Below are 24,428 nucleotides of genomic sequence, written 5' to 3'. Positions count from 1 at the left end.
AGAGGAAATGTCGCAGTAAAGCCAGTTAGAAAAAAAAATTTGGTTCTCCGATGTATATAAAGTATGTGTCCACAATACTATAAGTAAATAATAGCATTATGTCTAAAAGACCAAAATGTATGCACCTTAATTTAAAATTTTTGCTCAACAATGTCAGCAGTTACCTGAACCCTTCATGAATCAATAATTTTGCTGGTAGTCTTGCCTCCGTGTCAGTGGGTGCTCATTGATGAGGATGGTGGTTGCTAAAAATTGGGGTGGCTGTGATAATTTCTGAAAACAAAACAATGAAGATTACTACATCACTGGATTCTTTCTTTCATAAAAGATTTTTCTGTAGCATACCAGCTGCTGATAACAATTTTAAAAAGAGGGGTCCTCTCATACCCTGCCACTGCTTTATCAGCTAAGTTTATGTGATATTATCATTCATTTGTTGTCATGTCTATATCAAGAAACCTCTTTGGTCATCTGTAAGAAGCAACTGCTCATTCATTATACTTTTATCATGAAATTCCACAATTCAGTCACATTCTTAAACTCAACATCTGTAGTTACTTCCTCCACTGAAGTCTTGAACCCCTCAGTCATTCATGAGGATTGGAATCAGCTAGCTTCCAAATCCTATTGATATTGACATTTTGACTTCCCATGAATCAAAAATGTTTTTAGTGGCATTCTAGAATGGGTGAACCCTTTCTAGAAGATTTTCATTTGCCTTTGTCCAAACCAGAGGAATCAGTATGGCAGACAGTCTTATGAAATGTATTTCTTAATAAGACTTGAAATAACTCATTGTTCCATGGGCTACAGAATGGTGGTTGTGTTAGGCATGAAAACAACATTAATAATGGATACAGTATTATTAAGAGGCCACCATCAGGCTTCTTACAGTGACTGGATGCATTATCAGTGAGCAGTAATATTTTGAAAGAAATTTTTTTTTTAAGCAGTAGATATCAGCAGTGCCCTTAAAATACTCAGTAAGCCTTATTGTAAATAGATGTGTTCTCATCCAGGCTTTGTTGTTCCATTTATAGAGCTAAGGCAGAGTAGTTTTAATGTAATTCTTAAGGGCCTTAGGATTTTTCTAAATGATAAATAAGCATTGACTTCAGCTTAAGGTCACTAGCTGCTCCTAACAAGAGAACCTGTCTTTTAAAGCTTTTAGCTATGAGCTTCCTCTTTGGTATCTTTTTCCAACATAAGGCGCTTTCGTCTACTTGGAGATCTGGTGCAGTCAACTTCATCTAATGATCTGCACTAGATCTTGGGTAACTCACAGTGGTTTCTACATTAGCACTTTGTGCTTCACTTTGCACTTTTCTTTTGCTAAACCTCATGAATCAACTTCTAGCTTCATACTTTTATAGCTTCCTTACCTCTCAACCTTCATAGAAGTGAAGAGAGTTAGACCCTCACTTTGGCTTAGGCTTTGGCCTGTTAGAGTATTCCAGTGGATCTATCCTCCAGACCACTGAAACTTTTCATATTAGCAGTAAAATTGTTTCATTCTCTTATCATTTGTGTGTACACTGGAATAGCACTTTTAATTTCCTTCAAGAAGTTTTCTTTGACTTTGATCAAGCTTTTGATTTAAAATAAAAAATGTACAAATCAGTCTTTCACTTGAACATTTATAGGCCATTGTAGGAATAAGAACTGACTTGAACTTCAATATTGTTGTGTCCTAAGGGAGTAGGGAGGCACAAGACAGGAAGAGAGATGGGGAATAGATAGTTGGTGGAGCAATTAGAACACAAAACTTACATAGTCTTACTTGGGTGCAATTCATGATGCCTCCAAATAATAATACAGACAAAGGTCACAAAGCAGCATAAAAGATTCAGTAAGTTTGAAATGTTGGGGAAATTACCAAATTTTGGCAGACACATAAAGGGAGCAGGAGCTATTTGGAGAAATACTTGCTTGATAGAGGATTGTCACAACTCTTCCATCTGTTAAAAAAACTATTTCTGAGGCACAGTAAATCAAAGAACAGTAAAACAAGATATGTCTGTATCTACAAGAGTTAAAAAAAAATCAGTCCTCAAACTTCTCTAGTGCCTATGTAAGAAGACTATTGAATAATATCTAATATCTATAAAGTTCTAAGGAGAATAATATTTGTACATGGTCAAGTTGTGCTTTGAATACGAAGATAATAGCAGACATTCTCAGACATGCAAGAATTTCAGTGTAGCACCAGTTAGCAGTGATAAAAGAACTGCTTGCTGAAATCCAGCCCTCAAAAAAATGTAACATGAATGAAAAATTCAAAATTTAGAGGAGCTGTAATATAATTACTGTTAGTGAGCTGAAATCCAGTTTAATGGGTCTAAGATTAAGCAGTCATGAAATTACAATTAATAAATTTTTACCAAACAAAAATAATTCACAAAAACTGTGTGTGCATACTGATTTCCATATTTCATACGTCAAGAAACCCAGAGATATTGTCTAAAATGGAAATATGTAATTAAATAAAGGGCCTCCAACTGCTTTATGTTTTTCATAATTTTCTTTTACTAATCTTAAAAGGGATCATTCGGAGAAGAGAGGGTCATACTTTAAATGTTCTTTTCATTTCAGTGTCTTCCTATATTCAGATAGCTCTAATTTATATGTTAAATCTTAAAACAACATGACTATTTCCAGTTCTGTAAATTATAACTTAAATGTGGTTAAGACTTGGAATTCTTGACTCATAGTGTGTCTGTGGGATGTTTCTAATCTCTGAGTTACATCTGTAAAATGGGAATAATATTACCTGCTTTATCCATATAAAGCTCTTAGTACAGCACACAAATTTATAGTTACCTCTTCTATGACCCTGTTATTCACAGAAGGAAAGATCTGTAACGATATTCACCAAATACTAATAGTTTTTTTCTGGGTGATAAGATTTGGGTGATTTCTTCTTTCATGCATTCCTCTATTTATTGAAATTTTTTCTTTACAATAAATAACAGAGCTCTCTTTAAAAACAAATTTTAGTTGTGTTAGCACTTTTTTGCATCTAAAATCTCAAATGCTAAGCCTAGAAATCTGTATTTTTTAAAATGTTCAAGTGATTCTGCTGATGCATCAGATCTGGAAAGCATTTGGCATAAATAACTTCTCTCCACCCAATTCAATTCGAAGCCCCCATAATTGCAGCATGGTTAAGCAATGTCATCTTCTAGTCTGTTCTGCTGCAGTACTGTTTAAGATTTGTTAAAAATCTGAAGAGGTACACATGATTTTGCTAGAAATCTGAGTGGGCTTTGAGGGTACATTCTACTTATCCGAGATATCCTAGGATCAGGAAAGAAAAGTAGCTTACAGATACTTAGTCATTAAGGCAGGTGTCCTTGAAATTGGAAGAGGATGAGGTAAAAGTAGCAAGGAGAAGCCAGCGTATGCTGAGAGGGTAGAAGAGTAAGAGTATGGCATCACAAAACATTTTAAAATTAAATCAAATTATATATAACATCAAGCATTGTTTTCCAGGACCTCCTAGAAGACAGACTTTGAGCTTTGATTTTTCTTAGCTTCATTTTCTCTCTACTATTTTCTCTTTCAGAATCAGTACAGACAACCCTCCAAATCTACAGGTTCCACATCCATGGATTCAACCACCTGTGTATTAAAAATTCTTTGGAGAAAAATATAGCATATGTATTGAGCATATATAGGCTTTCTTCTTGTCATTTTCCCCTAAATTCCCAAATAACAATTTCTGCAGTATAACAGTTATTTATAGAGCACTTATATTGTATTAGGTATTACAAATAATCTAGAGTTAAAGTATGTGACAGAATTTATATAGGTTATTAGCAAATACTTTGCCATTTTAAATAAGGAACTTAAGCATCTGTGGATTTTTTTTGTGTGTGTGTCTCTAGGGAGTTCTGGAATCAAAGTCTGTAGATACTGAGGGACAGTTATAATTGTCTCGAGGAGTAGAACTGTGCCAAATATCTGGTTCACCTCTCTTGACTTCTTACAGATCTTGGACCAGAAATTCTCACTGCATATCTTAAGTGTCTTCAAACTTCTATATTTTGAGTAGATTTTTCTGATTGTGCTTTGATGTTTGGTCTGAAAGCCACTCTGGAAATATAATCTATATAAAATATATATTTAATAATTATATATAATAATATATATTCTTGAAATATAACCATGTGAAATTGTTTGATATTTGTCGTTATATTGATAATCTTAGTTTGTACATCTTGGTTTCATATTTAAAGGTAATTTTGATTGGGAGGCTTATCTCCCAAACTTTGGTCTTTATTGTATATGTCCTTTGTCCTTCCGTGTGAGTGGTGATTGGGTGTAGACTTTGAGAAATGTAATGGAAAGAGCACTGACTTTTCTTAAGCAGTCAGATCTGGGTTTAAATTGTGGCTCTTCTTGATTGTACCAACATATATTAGTTATTTAACTTTTTAAAAATTATGTTATCTCATCTGTGAAATAGGCATAGTGAGAATGAAAACGAAATTATGTATGGACAGTACTTGGCATATGGTAAATGCTTAGCAAACTTACTGTTTAAATTATCTTGGAGAATTAGAAACTATACATCTAGGACCATTCTAATATTAGAGGAATTTATAATTTCATAATGTATGAATGCTTAAAGGGGCCATATATTTTGTGGGAGAGTTCATTAGGTATTTTTTGAGCAGAAACTGTGTTCCAAGCATCCTAGTTAATCTTGTAATAGATATGATCCAGGATCTTGCAGTCCAGTGGGATAGCAGAGAGAGATGGTAAGAGCATGGTGTAGTTACTCTAATATCATGAAGTTGGGGTATTAATTAGAGCTGGAGCCTCTTTTTTCATAAAGAGTCAGGTAAGGCTCTGTGGGCCATACTATCTTTTTAGAACTACTCAGCTCTAACTTGGAGTAAGAGTACAAAAGCAATCAGAACCAGCACACAAATGAATGGGTATGGATATGTTCACATAAAACTTTCTTTACAAAAGCAGATATGAGGCTAGCCCCTTCACAGACTAAATTACTTTGACATTTTGGTATGGGGGGCAGGGATTGAACTCAGGGGCACTTGACCACTGAGCCACATCCCTAGCCCTATTTTGTATTTTATTTAGAGACAGAGTTTCTTTGAGTTTCTTAGGGCCTTGCTGAGTTGCTGAGACTGGCTTTGAATTGGCAATCCTCCTGCCTCAGCCTCTAGGCATCCACCATGCCTGGCTACTTTTACATTTTTAAAGAGTTGTTTAGAAAGAATGAGATGCTCTAGACAATATGTGACCCTGGAAGCCTGAAGTTTAATTTCTAGTCCTTTACAGAAAAAGTTTGTTAACCCCTGAGTTGGAGAATAGAGTAGCTTGTGATTGCTATAAAAGAAAGGTAGATTTTAAGTACTATTGAGTTATTGACAACTAAAGAAGTAAAAGATCATGGCAAGCAGTCTTGGGTTCATGAAGGATCCTGGTGGGAAGAATGGGAAATTCTGTGTGCAAATACTGACAATCATCCAAGCCAACAATGGTTATTCAACTTATTACCCATGTGTTTTATTTAATTGTCTATAATATGCTGTTATAGCAGCAAATAAGGTGGTAAAGTCAGAGATAAGTTAAAAACTGTTATAGTATTTTTCTGTATGAAAGGAATTAACTTTCCATGATTGCTGTAAACATCAGACTTTTTATTCTTATGTATATTGCTTTATACTTTTATAACACCTTTTTTTTTTTTCCCCTCCAGAAATACACTTTCGGGAAATGGCCTCTAAATCTTGGTTGAATTTTTTAATTTTCCTCTGTGGATCAGTAATAGGTTTTTTTTTATGCTCTCAGCTATTTAGTATTTTGTTGGGAGAACAGGGTGACACACAGCCCAATATTCTTCATAATGATCCTCATGCTAGGCATTCTGATGATAATGGACAGAATCATCTGCAAGGACAAATGAACTTCAATGCAGATTCTAGCCAACATAAAGGTATGGTTTATGTTATTAAGGAGTATATTAGTCTAAGCATTGAGTGTTGGGAAATTTATCTATATGAATTTTGTTATATCACTATGGATTATTCCAGATATTAAAACAAAATTTTATTTGCCTAATGAGAAGGAATTGCTAAAGCCCATATTTATTTAGGAAATAAGTTATTTTAAGTTTATTTTTCAGTAAAAATGGTTCAGAAACCATGATTTGGAAAAAGGACCAAGTTTTAGAAAGTTTTTCTTTCTTTAGGCTCAATTTTGTTTTCATGGTTCATCTGTATATGTGTGTTTTGCTGTTCTTTTGTTTTGCTCGTGGTATATGCCGAGTCTTGTTTTTCTAGCAAAACTCAAGGTTATATCTTATAATATGAAGTGTTACATATGTTTAATATAAATATAGGATAATGTTTACATATTAACTACTGATACAAATTGAAAATTGAAGTTTATATAAGTAATCTTCTATCATTTTGAGAAAAAAAAACAGGGAAGTAAAAGTACAAAGGATGTGTTACAATGACTTCATTTTTCTCCTGGTCTCTTTAACCAGATATTTTCAGTTGAGTCTTCCATGTTCCACTTAATGTTTTTCTGCACATTTCTATCTTCGGTATTTCCTTTGTATGTGAAATATTGTCAACTTTTATGATTTTAATTTCCACCTGTTCCTTATAGTGTTTACCTTCAGCCCACTTCCAGACACTTTGAGTTGTTTCTTTCTTTCCAGTAGTAAATTAATTCTTCCCTTCCTTTCATGCAGGTATCAAAGGTGGAGGTATCATAGTCCAGTTGTTTTATCAACCATGCATACAATGAACAAATTGTCATGTTGCATGAATGTTTATATAACAATGATTGAGCTCTGACTAGCCCTCTGTGTTCTTATTATAGAGCAATTTGGTCACTATGTACTTGTTCTGTAGCATATCTGTCTCAGATCATTAATTTGAGTCAGACTTCCCTGCTACCTGTAGGTTATATTATGCCTCACTGCAGGTGCATTTTTTGATACGTTTTGTTCCACCCAGTGGCCTACACAGTACATGTTATGCTAAAAATTTAACTCCTTTTCTTTTTCTTCTCTCCTAAAACTTGTTTTTCCTATATTACCATCTGCCTGAAACAGAAACTATGAACTCATGGTATCTACTTTATGTATCAATCAATTCCATTTGTCATTGAATTCTAATGTAATTTTAGATATTTCTTCCCCTCAGTCCATGGTACATTTTCCCTAATTTCAAGCCTTTAGCTATATTCACATAATTGCACTTAACTGAATTTTCCCATATCTTTTGTTCTTTCTTTTGACGAGTTCTACTCATTTTAAGTTCTATTTTCTATATTATCCCAAGTTCTTATGTCATTGCTGTATAGGATTTATCATCTACTACTTTCTTTTCCTTCAGCCCATGGAACCTTTGTACATAATATTCTGTTAGTATGTAGCAGTTATTTCTTCACATGTCAATCTCCACTGTTAAACTGAATTTTTATGTGGCAGGAAGTATGTTTTACTCACCTTCATCTCCTAGACTAGTACATGCCTGGTACAAAGTACTTAATGAATAATTAAAAGAATGAGAATATCTGCTAGGTCTAAAAGTGGGGAGAAAGCCGTCTTTTCCTAAATAAGACAGAGCAGTGACTCCCACCTATACCATTTCCTGTGTCCATTGAGTGTTTGAGATGTCTGTATAGCTTAGAAATTGGGTTTCTTGGGTATTCGAGCAGTGAATGCTTTCTTACTAAAAATAGTGGAATTTTTTTTTCCTGCTTTTATCCTTTTGGATTGTGAATTCTTAATCTTCAGAGGACCATGAGAATACATGCTCATGCCCCACCTAGCCATTTCTTCTGTTCTCTCAGTTAACTAGCAAATTATACCCTTAATGTAAATTTTTCACAGGACTGAAGTCTTATAATACAGTGTTTAACCTTAACTTTAAAAGTATGCTTCTTTATAATAACCACTCTAAAACATTTCTACTCAAAAGTGTATTTTGTATACTCATGCTGGTCTGCAGCTAAATAGTGTTGAAGTTGGGAGTAGACAAACTTTATGATAATTCTGACAAAGTATTTTGTCTGAATCTAAAAATAAAGAATTAGAGCTTATGTTTTATATTTCTTTAGTTCACATTTTCTAATAATTTTTTAATTTTCTTTTTAAAAGTCTGTAATGATTAGAAATAAAAATTGGTCCTTCACCAAAAATCATTTGAGAAGTGCTAGTCTAGAATCATAATTGGGCTCTTCCTCAAGACTGAACCAGTGCTTCTTACAATGTAGTCCTGGTCTAACAACCAAATAAGAAGCTTGCACCCAGATTTAAGTACTTAAGCTCTCTACTTAATTGAATACCTTTTTTTCTTTTTCCTCCTTCCTTTTTGGTAGCAAGCCTTTCTTGATTAAAGAAGCACCTTATTTCTTTGCAATACTTTTAAAAACACTGCTCTAAGGCTGGGGATATAGCTCAGTTGGTAAAGTGCTTGTCTTGAATACACAAGGCCCTGGAAAAAAAAAAAAGAAAAAAAACACTGCTCTAGACAGTCTTGGAAATCCTGTACCCCTTGTTCTGTTTTGTTTTTGAATGGCAGATTTGCATTTTTGAATGAGGTATGTATAGAACAATCAGAAGTAAACACAGCCATACATTAACTCCTTTGCTAAGTTAAACAGGTGTAATCATGAGATGTTTTAGGGCCACCTCAGGGTTCCTGTGGACAGTTGATAACAGTGGACCTTCAAAAATGAACTGTCACTTCAGCAGCATGTTTTTTCTGCCCTTGAGAAGCTCATTCAGAGCAGTGTGAAATTCCTGTGAATGTTGTGCTAAAAAAGAGCTGAAGTCCTCTTTATAGTATAAAGTACCAAGCAGAGACTATTTAAGGTAGTATCTAATGTTCATCTGAATCACCAGAACTTGTTAAAATTCAGAGTCTGATTCAGTATATTTGATGTGAAGGCTGAAACTCTGCATTTCTAAGAAACCCCCCAAGTGATGCTGATACTTTTGGTCAGTGAATTACAGTTTGAGTAGTAAGAATTAAGGTCCTAGTGAGTCTAGTGAACTCCTTGGATGAAACTGACATAAAACCAATAAATCAGAATGTAGTTCACAGTAGGTTGTTTTCTTTCATCTAAATTACTAATGGATGTTTTTTGAAATTGTTTAAGAAATGTTTTACTTAATCATAATTTGGATTTTGCACCAGTCTAAGTGTAACTTTTAAAAATGTTTGTTTAATAGATGAGAACACAGACATCGCTGAAAACCTCTTTCAGAAAGTTAAAATTCTTTGTTGGGTTATGACAGGCCCTCAGAATCTAGAGAAAAAGGCCAAACATGTCAAAGCTACATGGGCTCAACGTTGTAATAAAGTGTTGTTTATGAGTTCAGAAGAAAATAAAGACTTTCCTACTGTGGGATTAAAAACCAAAGAAGGCAGAGATCAACTCTACTGGAAAACAATTAAAGCTTTTCAGTATGTTCATGACCATTATTTAGAAGATGCTGATTGGTTTCTGAAAGCAGATGATGATACATATGTCATACTAGACAATTTGAGATGGTTGCTTTCAAATTATGACCCTAAAGAACCTATTTACTTTGGGAGAAGATTTAAGCCCTATGTAAAGCAGGGTTACATGAGTGGGGGAGCAGGATACGTACTAAGCAAAGAAGCCTTGAAGAGATTTGTTGATGCATTTAAAACAGAGAAATGTACACATAGTTCCTCCATTGAAGACTTAGCCCTGGGAAAATGCATGGAAATCATAAACGTAGAAGCTGGAGATTCCAGAGATACCACTGGAAAAGAAACTTTTCATCCCTTTGTACCAGAACACCACTTAATCAAAGGTTATCTACCCAAAACCTTTTGGTACTGGAATTATAACTACTATCCTCCTGTAGAGGTAAGTTTAGAAATTTTGATATTTATAAATATTTGAGACTGATGGACTTTTGTTAACTTAAAAAAAAAACTAGCTAATATGTGTAGATTTTTTTAGTACCAACAACTAGAACTCTTCCTATGGCAGTTTAACAAAGCAGATGAGAACGGGCATCAGCCACAGTCATTCAACAAATATCTATAAATACATTTTAGATGAAGAGATACATAATGAACAGGGAGACTAGTAAAGATATGTTTTTAGGTAGTGGTAAGTAATAGGAGTTAAAAAAAGCCAGTTAAGAAAGTGACGAATGACCTATAGTGGATGATATACTTTGTTGGATGATGATTAAGGAAATCCTAAGGGGTAATTTTTTATTAGTACTGAGAATTGAACCTAGGAGGTATCTATCACTAAAACTACATCCCCCTCCCCCGCTTTTTTTTTCTTCAAATTTTGAAACAGTCTCGATAAGTTACCTACGCTGGCCTCAGTCTTCTTGCCTCAGCCTCTCAGGTCACTGGGATTACAGGCATGCACTCTCACAACTGGCCCAATATAACTTTTGAAGAAAAACCTGAGTGATTCTAGAGAGTAGATTGAGATGATCTGGTTAAAGAACTTTTTTTTTTAACTACCTTTATTTTGTTTATTTTTTAATGTGGTGCTGAGGATCGAACCCAGTACCTCACACATGCTAGGTGAGTGCTCTACCATTGAGCCACAACCCCAGCCCCTGGTTAAAGATCCTTCTATTCCTCAGAAACAACATGAAAAGACTGAGGTTCAAATTCTGCTCTCCTATTTAAGAGTTAAATGACATTGAATGGACAGAATTTGGCTAAAATCTGAACCTCAGTTTCTTCATTTGTACCTTAGCTTACATTCCTGAGAATTTTATCTAGATTGTAAAATATTTTAAATTTATAAACATTTCAGAATAACGATAACTATATTCATCATCTAACTTTAATAAATACTAATCTTTTGCCATATTTGCTTCAGATCTTTTCAAAGAAAAAAAGTGTTACAGTTGAGGCTTATTTAATATCCTTCTTAGTTCCCATTCCACTTTCTACAGAATCAAACACTATCATGAATTTGATATGCATGTTTTTGTTTTTATACATACTTATGTATCCCTAAATATTTTTTTAAAATAAATAGAATTTTACCATCTGCATTTTCTACCAATTTCCCAATTCACACATTGAGATACATTAATACATGCATTAGCTTCATTAATTTAAACTGCTGTGTAGTAATCTATGAACATACAGCAATTTGTCCATTGGATATTCATGTTGGTTTTTCTAGTTTTCCACGGTTGTAAAATATACTGCATTGAACAAGTGAATGTGCTAGGAATCATGAAACCTAGTTTTATACTCAATTCTGTTGTTAGTTCCCTATGCCTTCTTCTGTCTGGCCCCTACATACTAACAGTTCACTTCATGATACTACTCTCTTCTTCACAAGTCAGTGCTTTCAAATCATTATCTAGAATAATGGCTTTCAACCAGGAGCAATTTTGATACTCAGTGGGTGTTTGATAAGGTCTGGAAACTTTTGGTTGTTAAAACTAGGAGGTTGGGCTGGAGTAGTAGCTTAGCGGTAGAGCACTTGTCTCACACGTGTGAGGCACTGGGTTTGATCCTCAACACCACATAAAAATAAACAAAGGTATTGTGTCTATCTACAACTAAAAAAAGATGTATTAAAAATATATATTAAAACTAGAAGGGAAGTTGCTATTCCAACCTAGTAAGTAGAAATCCATTAGATTTTTAACTGTTCACAATGTACAGAACAGTCCCATCCCCCAACAAAGAATTATCTGGTACAAAACTCATTGCCAAGGTTAAGAAACTCTGGCCTAAAGCTTCTGGCCCAAGCTTAACATAACTAGCTTTAAAAGGAAATTTTAAGGTAAATCACTACTGTTGCTGCTGTCAACCACCTTTGTTTGTATTATACAGACGTGGCATCTAATCCTTAAAATGATGTTGTATTTAATAGGTGACAAAACTGAAGTTCAGGAAAGTTAAGTAACTTGACTAACCGGGTAATAATTTAGGTAGTGCTGCAAACCACCATTATTTTTTTTAAAAAGTCTTTCCCATTGTACTGCTAAGGAGCTCCTCAGTGATTGATAGGATGTGTACCAAAAGAAGTGCATTAGGGTGGGTATGTTAAAGTAAATATTCCATTGTTGAGGTAAAATTCTATGTAAATAAATGAATTTTAAGATTCATTTCTATGTAATGAGACTATTGTAATTTTATGCTAGCATTTTATTGCTTATTCTAGCTACAACAATTTCTTAGATTGTAAAGTAGGTATCCCGATATGCTTTTTGATAATCCATTTTTCTTTGGAAAAACAGATCTCTTAACATATTCTGACCATTTCAAGATTACTTGACCTTCCTTATTTCTGCCCCCTTTCCCATTAAAAAACATTCTAAAATTTAAAAACTTTACAAAGCATCTAATACACCAAAATGTGTATTAGTATTACTAAGTATATCTGATAATTGGTACATACGTTATAATAGCAAAAGAACAAAATTGAGATTATTTTATAACCATAATATATCCTTATATCCTGTCTTCCTTTTTAAGAGTTAAAATAAGTGGAAATCATAGTCTAAAGCTTATATAGGTATATTAATATTACTATGTAATTGTATTATATATTATATACTATGTTTAAGTTTTTATAGGTGTTTCACATCTGGGATAATGAGCAAAATAGATTAAATGTTTAATCTAATCGAATAGATCAGCATGAACCTTCTCTAGGAATTTGCTGCCCTGACAGAAACATCAGATCGTGTCTTTTTTTTTTTATTATTATTCAGATACTAATTCCTATCCTAGATTGAGATTGATATTGTGTTAAAATAATAATAAAAAAACACAAAGACTGGTGCTGGAATTAAACCTGTTCACCAACCCTATTAGGAATTAATGAGAATTATGTAATTGAATAAAGTTTAAATTTGACCAGCTTACCTGAGGGCCTCAAAAGATTCTATGAAAAGGTTACAAAAGGTTCTATAAAAAGATCTCCTTTTAGTAAACACCTTTTGCAGATAAGGAAATTGAAACTTTTGGAGATTTCATAAGTTGCCCAGGATCAAGTACGTATACTCAAATTTGTATTCAAATCGAGGTCTGACTTGAAAGTTCTTCTCACATACTATACTATTTGGGTTGACAAAGTATTAGGTTGCAGACCATAATGGACAAGGCTTTGTAGTTGTTGAATGCTCCAGAGGTATCTGAGTCTCAGCCAAGTGAAAAACTACAGTAAGAAAATTATGAAGTAAAAGCAAAAGTTGAAAACAAATCTAGTTTTAATTCTTTGTATACCTGCGCTTTTCATTTGAGGAAGTTTGAATAATTTTATCTGCTGAAACACTGAAGAGTGTGAAAGAATATTGTATCAGTTAGAAATACTTTGGTAATTTCATGTTTGGTATTAAACCATTAGGAACTCAAAGTACTTTTGGTTTTTTCCTCTAGGTCTAAAAATTAGGTGCTTCTGTTTTACCTTGCCAGTTTAATGCTTGGATTCTTTTAAATTAGTGTATACCCTCTAAGAGTGTTATAATGTCATATGTGCTGTTGATTAACAATACCTGTTTCTGCTGCTCTTTTAGGGTCCTGGTTGCTGTTCTGATCTGGCAATTTCTTTTCACTATGTTGACTCTACAACTATGTATGAATTAGAATACCTCGTTTATCATCTTCGTCCATATGGTTATTTATATAGGTATCAACCTGCCTTACCTGAGAATATATTAAAGGAAATAAATCAAGAAAACAAAAATGAAGATACAAAAGTAAAATTAGGAAACCCTTGAAAGAAAAATGTGAATGAACCGAGGTAAAATGTCCAGCATTGCAGTGAAGAACTTCTGCATTTCTGACATAGAACCCTGAAATCCCAATGAGAAATTCATTCTATGAGAACATTCCATATAGAAATCTTTCAACTGAAAGACTGTAAACTTAAGCTTTAAATGAGCTGTGAAGTCTGTTAAAATGTGTTTTGATACAGTAATATATAAATATAAATACATATATATGAAAAATACGTGTTTTCTTAAGACAGTGGCAAGGTAGAAGAACTAGAAGAGATTTTGTTGCCTGCTCCTGACTGTGTGTAATATTGTCACTGAAAAACTGAAACAGTTAAATTTGCTAAAACTGCACTGTACCATGTAACATACACAATGCTAAACAGATCTGCCTTAAATTTAGAAGGAAATATCGTTGCTCAGTGTTGTTTATACTCATTTGCTGTGTGATATAAATGAAACAATCCCACCACACAGTTGTCTAATGAAAATTCTGCTGTGATTATTTATAATCAGCAATATTTATTCAAAAAGAAGGTAGAATAAGAATGGCACTTATCCTAAAGTGCATTAATAAAATTACATTTTCAAAGTTATCATGGGCCTTGACTATATTATATACTTGGTTCTAATTAATCTTTTACCTGGTCCCTATTCCCTCCACACCAAATATATTTAACCACTCTCAAATACTGTTCTCCACTATTAATGTTTATTTACAAAGCATTAATATCATTCTGTTAACATGCATTTAAAATATTTTTCAGGTTTACCCATTGTTAATTATGGGTATTAAAGCTATTTGGGCATGCTTTTCTTGTATCAGTGCCATTCTCAGGTATTGCTGACATTTTCAATCGATTATTTAAAACTCCAACTACATGAATATTATTCCTTTCATTCTCATCCTATTAAGATGAGAACTTGTTTGTGCCTTTCATAACTTGTTTAAAGCCATTTTAAAATTCATTTTTAGTCTGAGGTGGCTAATACACTGGCAAAATATTTTCAATGCAGGTTTTGACCAGTTAATTTAAAACATTAGAAAATACAGAGTGCTTAAACAAACTAAAATGTCATATAATTAAAAGACCAAATACTTAATTCTAAGTTTGATGCTGACTTATTACTTCGGGATAATTGTCTTGCCAGTGAGTAATTCTAACAAAGCAGAATACCCATTCAAGACTGCCATCAAAAAACAATTAAGATTATTATTAATGTTGCATACGATTTACATTTCTTATTATGCTAAATTTACATGGTTGTCCCTTCATTGACTGTTGCTTGGCTAATATATTCATGTGCCAAAACACGTCAAAACCATGACTTCTCTGGGTGGTATATTTGAGAGGATGTTCATTTCAGTGGCTATTTATGGAGTACCATGTCCATGTAGTGAAAACAAACACCTTTTTTAATCCAATACATTTGTTCTTGTTGATTTCATGATGGTTCATTCCATCTGGCAAAATTTCAAGGCCATTCATTCTGTTCTTTGAACAACTATTTACCATGGTGTGGACATGGACTTATCTGCTTTCTTTACTAGAAATGTAAATGGCTTAGCATGAACATTCAAAAATCTTAAAATTCACTTGTAGGAAATGAATGCTGCAATGAATCCTGGGCTCTGGAGTCAGACTACCTGGGTTTTAAATCCTTGTTCCATCACTTAATTATTTTTGTAGCCTTGAACAATTTACTTATTTCTCTGTGCCTCAGTTTCCTCATCTGTGAATTAAGAATGATAATACTACCTACCTCACAGGATTTTTTTTGAGGATTAAATAAGTTAATATATGTAAGGCTCTTAGAACACTGTCTGGCTCAGAATAGGGAGCAATAAGTATAAGATTTTATTGTTCTGTAATCTTAAAGAGTATAAATATTAAATGAAGGAAGGGATCAAATCAGATACTGAAATATTTTGTATATATCTTATAATAAGTAATAGCTAGTATTTATCTAGTGCCTACTGTGTGCCAGGTACTGTGCTTTACTCTGTGTACATGAGTTAATCCTCACATATTGGGTGTTATTCCTATATTACAGATGAAGAAACTGAGGTTCAGAAAATTAACTTTTTCACTGTCACAAAGCTAGTAAGTAACAGAGGTTGGATTTTTACTCATTCTATGTGCTCTCACTTGTATTAGCCTTGGAGTTAGTCATTTAGTATTATTCCCATTTTCACATACATGGTATGACCTCTGACATATTGGCCAGTAATAGTCATATTGACCAGCCAAATTCTCATAGCGATTCTTATCTCACGCTCTTGCCTGGGAGCTTGTCTAAATGGTCTCAAGACCCTAAGCCCAGAAACTCTGATTTTTAGCATGGGAGGTAGAAGTTACATTCTTACCAGATAATCTAGAGTGGTGGTTGTCAAAGTGTAGTTCCAAGAAGCAGAGTCAGCATCACCTGGGAACTTGTTGGAAATGCAGCCCCTCTTGGGCCCCAGCCCAGACCTCCTAAATCAGAAAGAAATTCCAGGACAGGAGCTAGTAGTTCTGTTTAAACAAACCATGTAGGCGAGTCTTACTGATCTTAGGAGGAGAACCACTGCCTAGCTACCTACATGATTCTGGTGCAAATAGTCTCAAACACTCAGGATTACTACTCCATGGATAAATAATTTTTTCAAAGATTTAGACACAGAATATTTTGAATGAGTGTAGTCCAAGATGACACTATATTAAAGGTAAAATACTTAAAAGATAATTTAAAGAGTCTGTGGATCATTGATTTTGACAATACACTTTAGCTTCTCCATATTGACTAATATTGAGACCTATAGTAAAATCTACAATTCTCCCAAGTTTAGTAATTTCACATTGGACAGGAAGGATTAGTGCTAATTAGTACACAGTAATTCATTTAAAACATACATCATTAGTGTCATAAGAAATATCCACAACTAGCCAGGCATGGCAGAGAATGCCTGTAATCCCAGCAACTGGGGAGGCTGAGGCAGGAGGATTGCAAGTTTGAGGCCAGCCACAATTGTTACTAAAACTTTTTAAATAGAAGTAGCAAAGTGCTATTTAATAAAATGCAAAGCGTTTTTCTGCTAATTCATACCATCAATTTAAATTTCATCACTTTCAAGATTTTGACTAACTTATATGATCTAAGAAGCAAAATAATTCCAAGTTCTTGGTAAAGCACATAAAACAGGATTTCATGGTGATTCACCATTTTAGCTTAAAATCTTTGTCATTTGGATAAATGATTTTAGTGTGGTCTCAAAGCATAAGGCTTTTGCCGTCTTATGTTTTTTAAATACAGTATACTTACAAAGGTGAGAAGTTCATAGGTTTGAGGCAGGGTTTTTGTTCCAGAATTTGTTTTCAAATACCTTAATTTTCAGGAGTTTTTGTCACTGTAATAAGATTAGAAAATGCTGACCAGTTTTTAATGTTTTTGAATATGGTAATTAGACTTGAGCATTAAACTTTCTGATTATTTTCATAATTGTTTATTTTTCACTTCCTTGAGCCTACTATCAAGCTGTATTAGCAGACTGAGGCACTGTTGTACTTGAAAGACCCCCCTCATTTAATTGATCAGATCATGTCTAGCCTTTTATTCTTCATTTAAATTTTCAGTTCATTAGATTATTATTCTGTTAATTTCTATTCCTTTGTATTTATTGAAGTTCTTTATTTCCTTTATAAGTACCACTTTTAGTTACTCTTAATGCTGCCTTCATAAGGTTAATTTGGCTGTTACAGGTAATTAGAATTTGTATGTATGACTTGCTGATAATTTTATACCTACTAACTTTAGGTTTCCCTAGGATTAAACGTCTAAAAACAAATAATGCCTGCTGGCTCTCAGGATACTTGCCCTACTTAAAAAGTTACAATTTTAAACTAACCCTCCATCTTTATTAAAGGAGGTAGTTACTTGAATCTTACCTACTCACCCTCTTCTTAAAAATAAAACTCATTTGCGCTATTTCTCTACTTCTTTATAGTAGGTTTGACAGAAACATACTTAAATCTGGGAGATAAACTGTGGTATATTTTATGCTAAGTGTAACATCTATTGATTTTAAAATGACACATTTATATATCAGTTGAAATAAAAAATTTAACAGATTAAAATAAGAATGTTTACCAATTCTCTTAGAGAAACCGACTCTAGAAAGTAGTTGTAGAATTGAATTGTGCTACTTCAACCCCCTTCCTCTCTAGTTTCAGTTTATATTAGTTTTGAATGACTTTGCAGGGCCCTACAAATTAATAATCTACGTGAAGTATATTAGAGGGAAACTAATCTTACTGCTAAGCAGTGTGTTGTACTATATAGTGAATGTTTGTGTTTTGGAATTTAAAAATTATTTAAAAGTAATTGTGTTATGAATGGTTTAAAAATGTTTGGTGACTTGCTTATTTTAAGTGATCACCATTAAGTCAGAAAAAATGTATTTTTAAATGTTTTTTAAAGTGCCTTTTGAAAATTTTTAAACAATGGATTTAAACAACTGCATAAAATAAATTACCATGTTCAAAAGTGTTTCATCTGATTATTTGTAACCGAGATAAAAGTTGTGGGATTAATACTCTTTTATGGGTAGTTATGGGGTTTTTTTCTGTCCAAGGTTTTCAGTTTGAAAAACCTTTCATGTTTTTTCTGAAATATAGATCATTTAAGGTAACAAAATATTCCACTGTAACTTAGGATAATTTTCCTTAAAAAAATTAGAATACCTTCTGTATAGTTCAGGTGAGAAAGAGATGGAGAGAGAGGGCTAGGGAGGGAGGGAGTGGGGGATAGGGGTGGGGGAAGAGAGAGAGAGAGAGAGAGTGTGTGTGTGTGTGTGTGTGTGTGTGTGTGTGTGTGTAGATGGAAGACAGATTACTTTTCTATTTGGTATATTTTCATTTATCATGTACTCTAAGAAATTCATTGAACAGATGATTGTACCTAAAAGCAACCGCTAGAAGTATAGTGGTAAGCAAGACATACATTAAATCCCTGTTTTTACAGGGCCTTAGAGTTGGAAAACAAACAAGTCAATAGAAGAGTGAACAAGATACATCAGAAAATATTAGGAAAATAAAATTATATAATAGAGCAGTTTTCTGGATGGGACCTCAAGGAAGACCTCTGAGAAAGTAATATTTGAGCTGAAACCTGAATGATGGACATTTTTTATATTTCAAAAGTTCCATATCTGTCAAATTCTTTGCTGCTAGAATGTTTTCTTATTCATGCTTTGGGCATATCACGAAGGCTCACTGAAATAAGATCTGTAGGAAAAAAAAAAAAACCCTTGGTATTTTTAGGCATATTTCATCCAGAGCTCAAGTCTATTGATACTAAATTTGTCTGATTTCAGGGTATGAAAAAAATTTACTGAGTATTATTCCTAGGCAAACTGTTAACAGTGTCCATAATGCTCTTGAGTCTTGCCTATCTTCCTCAATTTTCAGTAACCTGCTACCCTGTATGTTCATATTTAACACACACAAGATATACATTGTTATTTGGATTAGGCAGCTTTAGAAGAGCTAAGGAGATAAATACTATTTCGTGTGACTTTAGTAGCAGAATTATATGAAATAATATCTTTTCCAATGATCTGTATTTAGTTGTGCAAGTAGATTTATTTACCTAAATTCATACAGATTTCACTACATATTTTTCCTAAAAGTATAATCTCAGGACTGGGGAGAAAAGAGGATTATTGCTGAATTTATCTTCTTGCTAAAGGAAAGGGACTACCTCAAATTTTTCATCAGATCTAATGATGCTGATAATAAAGATTGTCCAAGAGAAATTCCTTGAATAGTTCGTTGAGTGAACATTTAATAACTAAAGTTCAGCATCATTGGTATTCTTCAGATCTGGAAATATTAGTAAAATATGACTGAAACTTGTTTTGCCATGAGTTTGGTTTATTAATGGATTTAGTATTGCTGCCTAGAATTTTACTGTTCTTAAAACTGTCTATATTGCATTATTTCTTTTGCCAAAAGAACAACCAGTTTGTGCTAATACTTCTTGTATTGTTATTTTTCTAGCAATGAAAATTTGTTCAAGGACATTAATACACTTTCTCATACATGTTGTCCCTATTATATAGTGCAGTTGAATCCTGCAGCTTACTTTGCAGTAACATAATACTCATTGTCTTTATGAAATTCAGTTCTAAAATGTCAACTGTTGAATGTCACTTTCCACTAATTTCATTGTCATTTTTAGATTGTGGAGAGGTGATGATGAAATCCTGAAAGTTGTTTGTAAGGGAATGATTCAACTTTTACTTGAGTTCTACATAAGGCTATCTTTTTTTGTTGTTATACTGTTTAGTAGGATGGAAAACAAGGGACAGAAAAACATGGTTATAGTTGTATTTTAGTACTTAGACTTTAAAATATTAAAACTTTCTCATGCTGGTTAGGCTTATATAATAAGCAACTTTATTCCAGGTAACTGTTTAGAATAATCAGCCTCAGATATTATTTCTGGCTTATAAAGTAATTTTTATAAATCTACTTGCCCAATTGAATTTCTCCTCCCTTTGCATTTGAATCTTTGGCTCTTTGAACCTTCCCCCTTACTCCTTGTGTTTTCTCCCCCTGCCTTTTTTTCTCATTGGCAATAGATCTTTATTTCCTACAATTTTTATTATTCCCATTTTCCATTGGTAGATATGTTTTTTGAAAACTTTTTTGAAACTACATAGATTTTTTTTGAACTTAAGTTTCCTCTTACTAATTTAAGCAACTTTTCTAGAAGCCACTGAAAAGAGAAGAAAAAGATGAGACTTAGAGAATACATGCTAACACATGCTATCTAGAACCTACCCAGTGAAAATAGAGGTGCTTGCTTGAAAACCAGTGAGAATCAGGTCCAACTTTTATTACCCCCAATTGATGTGATCTCTGGCAAAAGTGGTGCCTGAGATTTTTCAATGACACTTATAGAGTTTAGGAAGAGAGTTACAAGTTTTTTCTTTTTTCCCACCTATTTGAAACAATGAGGCTGACTATTCTCATTTGCTTGAGGTGAGGTTAAGTCACAATGTGTTACATAGGTGAGAGTTATGTAATGCAGGGATAGTTGTCATAGAAAGGTAGCATCTCTTATAATTGCCAGCCAGAATTTCTGGTCCTGCTAGTGTGGGAAACAGTTGTTGCCCAGTTGAAAGAAAGCACAGCTTCTTCAGATTGAAATGGTCAGGAGATATGTGAGAGGCACTAAGCTTTTCTTCCTAGTTGTACAACATGCAGTGTTAACAATGAGATGAGGTACAGAGAGTTCATTAGGGAGGGTAACCAGCATTGAGGCCTTCAAGCATTTAAAAATAGATTCAAAAAATCCTAATTTTAGCCTACGGATTGATGACCTCAAGGAGATATACATTCATTTATTGGTTTGGATCCATTTCTTTTTAATTAGATAGCAAATTCTTACCTTGTTAAATATGAAATCAATAGTGGCCTAGGAACTGAAATGACTGGTCCTCTAACATCATAGTTAATTAGGTTTCTAATCTTGATGATTTTCAGAACTGACAAACGATAACCAGAAAAAGAATGGAAAGTATATTTCATAGAATGAAACATCTCTTAGGAAAAAATATAAAAAATATTTTTACAAGCCAGGCGCATGGCGCATGCCTGTAATCCCAGTGCTCAAGAGGCTGAGACGAGAGGATTGCGAGTACAAAGCCAGCCTCAGCAACCCAGTGAGACCCTGTCTCTAAATAAAATAGAAAATAGGGCTGGGGATGTGGCTCAGTGGTTGAGTGCCCTTGAGTTCAATTCCTGGTACCCCCTCCACCCCCACAAAAAAATTTATTTATTTATACATTCTCTCCATGTCTTAGTTTGGAGAGAGAAACATCCATGTAGATTTGTTTCAGTATTAAAATGGTCCTCTCAGAAACGTTCATTTCTACCTTTTGAATGAAGTTTGTATTCTTCAGGTGGCATGACCTTCCACCTTCTGACCCCCTAGGATGTAATCCCCCTTTAGTTTATTGCTACTTACTACCCAAAAGCTCAACTACAGGCAAATTTAACTTCTAATCAACATTTAACCAATATTTGAGTGGTGAATGATTTTTGTTGTTTCAAGGAATTCACCTTCTGTATACTCAGGCAATGTGCTAATTAGTTTGTATTGCATTATCTTTAATCTTTAACTATAGTCCTGGTGGGCAGGCACCACTATCCCATTTTGTAGATGATGAAATGAATTTACTAAGACTATTTGGGTGCAGAATCAGCATTTCAGTACATAAATGAATTAGGAATAAGATAGTAGTAATTAAGTAATTAAGAACAATCCTATGTGTACTATGATTAACAATGGAAAGATAACTTTCCCTAAACATGTCTTCCCTTTTTACTAGTGTTTTTGTTTTTGTTTACAAATCCTTTTTTTCCCCCCTATGGCAGTGGAGATTTAACACAGAGTCGAATTAATCATGAGTTACATGCTCATATCTTTTTGTTGTTCTGATTAGTTATACATAATAGCAGTATGCCTTTTTTCATTTTTTTAATTAATTTTAAATTTGTTTTGATTAGTTATGACACATTGTACACAAATGGAGCACAACTTATTTCTCTGGTTGTACATGATGCAGAGTCACAATGGTCATGCAATCATACATGTACATATTAGAATGAGATGACATTATTACCCTATCTTTCCCATCATCACAGCACCCCCTCCTCTTACCTCACTCCCCTCTGCCCAATCCAAAGTTCCTCCATTTTTCCCTAGCCCCCCATTATGGATCAGCATCCTCATATCAGAGAAATCATTTGGCCTTTGGTTTTTTTGGAATTGGCTTATTTCTCCTAGCATGATAATCTCCAGCTCCATCCATTTACCTGCAAATACCATACCATAATTTCATTCTTTAAAGCTAAGTAATATTTCATTGTGTATTATGCACCACAGTTTCTTTATCCATTCATCTATTATTGAAGGGCGTCTAGATTCATTCCATAGTTTAGCTATTGTGAATTGAGCTGCTATAAATATTGATGTGGCTGCATCACTGTAGTATGCTAATTTTAAGTCCTTTGGATATAAACTGAGGAGTCGGATAGCTGGGTCAAATGGTAGTTCTGTTCCAGGTTTTTAAAGGAATATCCATAATGGTTTCCATAGTAGTTTCACCAATTTGAGGTTCCCATCAGCAATGTATGAATGTACCTTTTCCCCCACATCCTTGCCATCATTTATTGCTACTTAGAGTCTTGATAATTGCCATTCTGACTGGAGTGAGATTGCCAGTATTTTTTGTTTTGTTTTTAATATTTATTTTTTAGTTGTAGTTGGACACAATACCTTTATTTTATTTATTTTTATGTGGTGCTGAGGATCAAACCCAGAGCCTCGCATGCACTAGGCGAGCACTGTACCACTGAGCCACAACCCCAGCCTGATGCCAGTGTTTATTTTTTTAATTTTTTAATTTATTTTTTATTTGTTTTAAATAGTTATACATGAAAGTATAATAATCTTGACATATCATACTTTTGAATCAGATGGGAGATAATTTCTCATTTGCCAGTGTTTTTTAAACCCCAGTTAATTTCTTGTAACCAATGACTTCATGTCCTGCTACCCTGTCAGGATCTTACTTAGTAAAAATGACCTCTTCGATGAAGCAGTCCTAGCTCTCCATAGTCAGAATTGTTTTCTTCCTTCTCTATTATGCTCTGTAGCACTGTTCAAATATTCCAGGGGTGTATGAACAGATTACTAGCTTTTTATCCTCTTTGATTTCATGGGCATATGTATACATTTGTGCTTATGTCCATCATGTTTTTAATATATATAAGAGATGGATAAATTAATGCTTACATATTGAAGGTACATGTTTTAAAAAGTTTTTTTTACTAACAATGTATGCAAAAATTTTCAAAGTTCTGTGGAGTTTTAGTTTGTATCTTAATCACTCATTGCAAATTGTCTTAGAGTGTACTATGTATTACACAGATTTTAGCCTCTCCTGGAGTGGTTTCTTTTACTCATATATTTGCGTATCCTGAAGTGCCTTTTAATAGATGAATTCTAAAATAATGTTCTTTCTATAGAACCCCAGAATGCAAAAGAAAAAATCCTTTTGTAGGAATATAATTACAAATAATTGAACAGAAATAACCCACAAGTTGAATGAGAAATAAAGTTTTCATTGGTACATTAGGTATTGAACATTCTGAATTCCTAATTTGATAATAGTTGAACATCTTGAATATGTACTACAAGACAGGTTTCTTTTAGGTGGCAGTAGCTTTCTCTACTGAATGCCTAATGAAGAATCTCAAATGTTACTAAAATCAGAACTGATTATTTTGTTAACCTGAAGCATATAAGAAAGGGGAGGTAAAAGAAACAGATGTTATACAGAAAGAGAGTAGGAGTCAACAGAATCTTATTGAAAGGGGCCACCAAGTTGTCAGAATCAAGAGGTGAAGGTTAAGAAACCATATCCTCTTTTTAAATATTCAAAATGTATTCCCCCTTTGTGATAATTTTCTTCAAAACATACAGAAAAGCAAAAGTCAGAAAATTCATCCAAAATTAAGCTTCTTATGTCTATTTATTCCTGATTTTTTGATAGACCAATGATAACTCAGTTGAGAAGATCCATTACAAGTTTAGACATTCTTTCACTAAAGTACAAAGATTAAAATTAAAAATA

At 33.5% G+C, this 24,428-nt stretch overlaps 1 protein-coding gene across 9 annotated transcripts in view; it reads left to right on the top strand.

Annotated features, from left to right (window-relative positions):
• C1galt1 (core 1 synthase, glycoprotein-N-acetylgalactosamine 3-beta-galactosyltransferase 1) overlaps positions 1-24,428 on the top strand; it is a 54,297-nt gene that overhangs the window by 17,025 nt on the left and 12,844 nt on the right. For 7 of the 9 annotated variants that reach the window (XR_013435288.1, XR_013435285.1, XR_013435284.1 and 4 more), the window contains 2 exons: positions 5,729-5,965; positions 9,224-9,891. Coding sequence is in view for 1 of the 9 variants with exons in the window: in XM_005331785.5 (XP_005331842.1) it covers positions 5,729-5,965; positions 9,224-9,891; positions 13,541-13,744 (1,109 nt within the window). In the remaining 8 variants the exon portion in view is untranslated. Of the gene's footprint in view, positions 1-5,728; positions 5,966-9,223; positions 9,892-13,540; positions 18,266-24,428 lie in introns of those variants that run through there. The other 2 variants (XM_005331785.5, XR_013435291.1) reach the window with 2 other exon arrangements.

The sequence above is a fragment of the Ictidomys tridecemlineatus genome, chromosome 2, assembly GCF_052094955.1.
Source record: "Ictidomys tridecemlineatus isolate mIctTri1 chromosome 2, mIctTri1.hap1, whole genome shotgun sequence".
NCBI classification, from domain to species: Eukaryota; Metazoa; Chordata; class Mammalia; order Rodentia; family Sciuridae; genus Ictidomys; species Ictidomys tridecemlineatus.
This window is presented reverse-complemented; position numbering and strand designations above follow the sequence as displayed.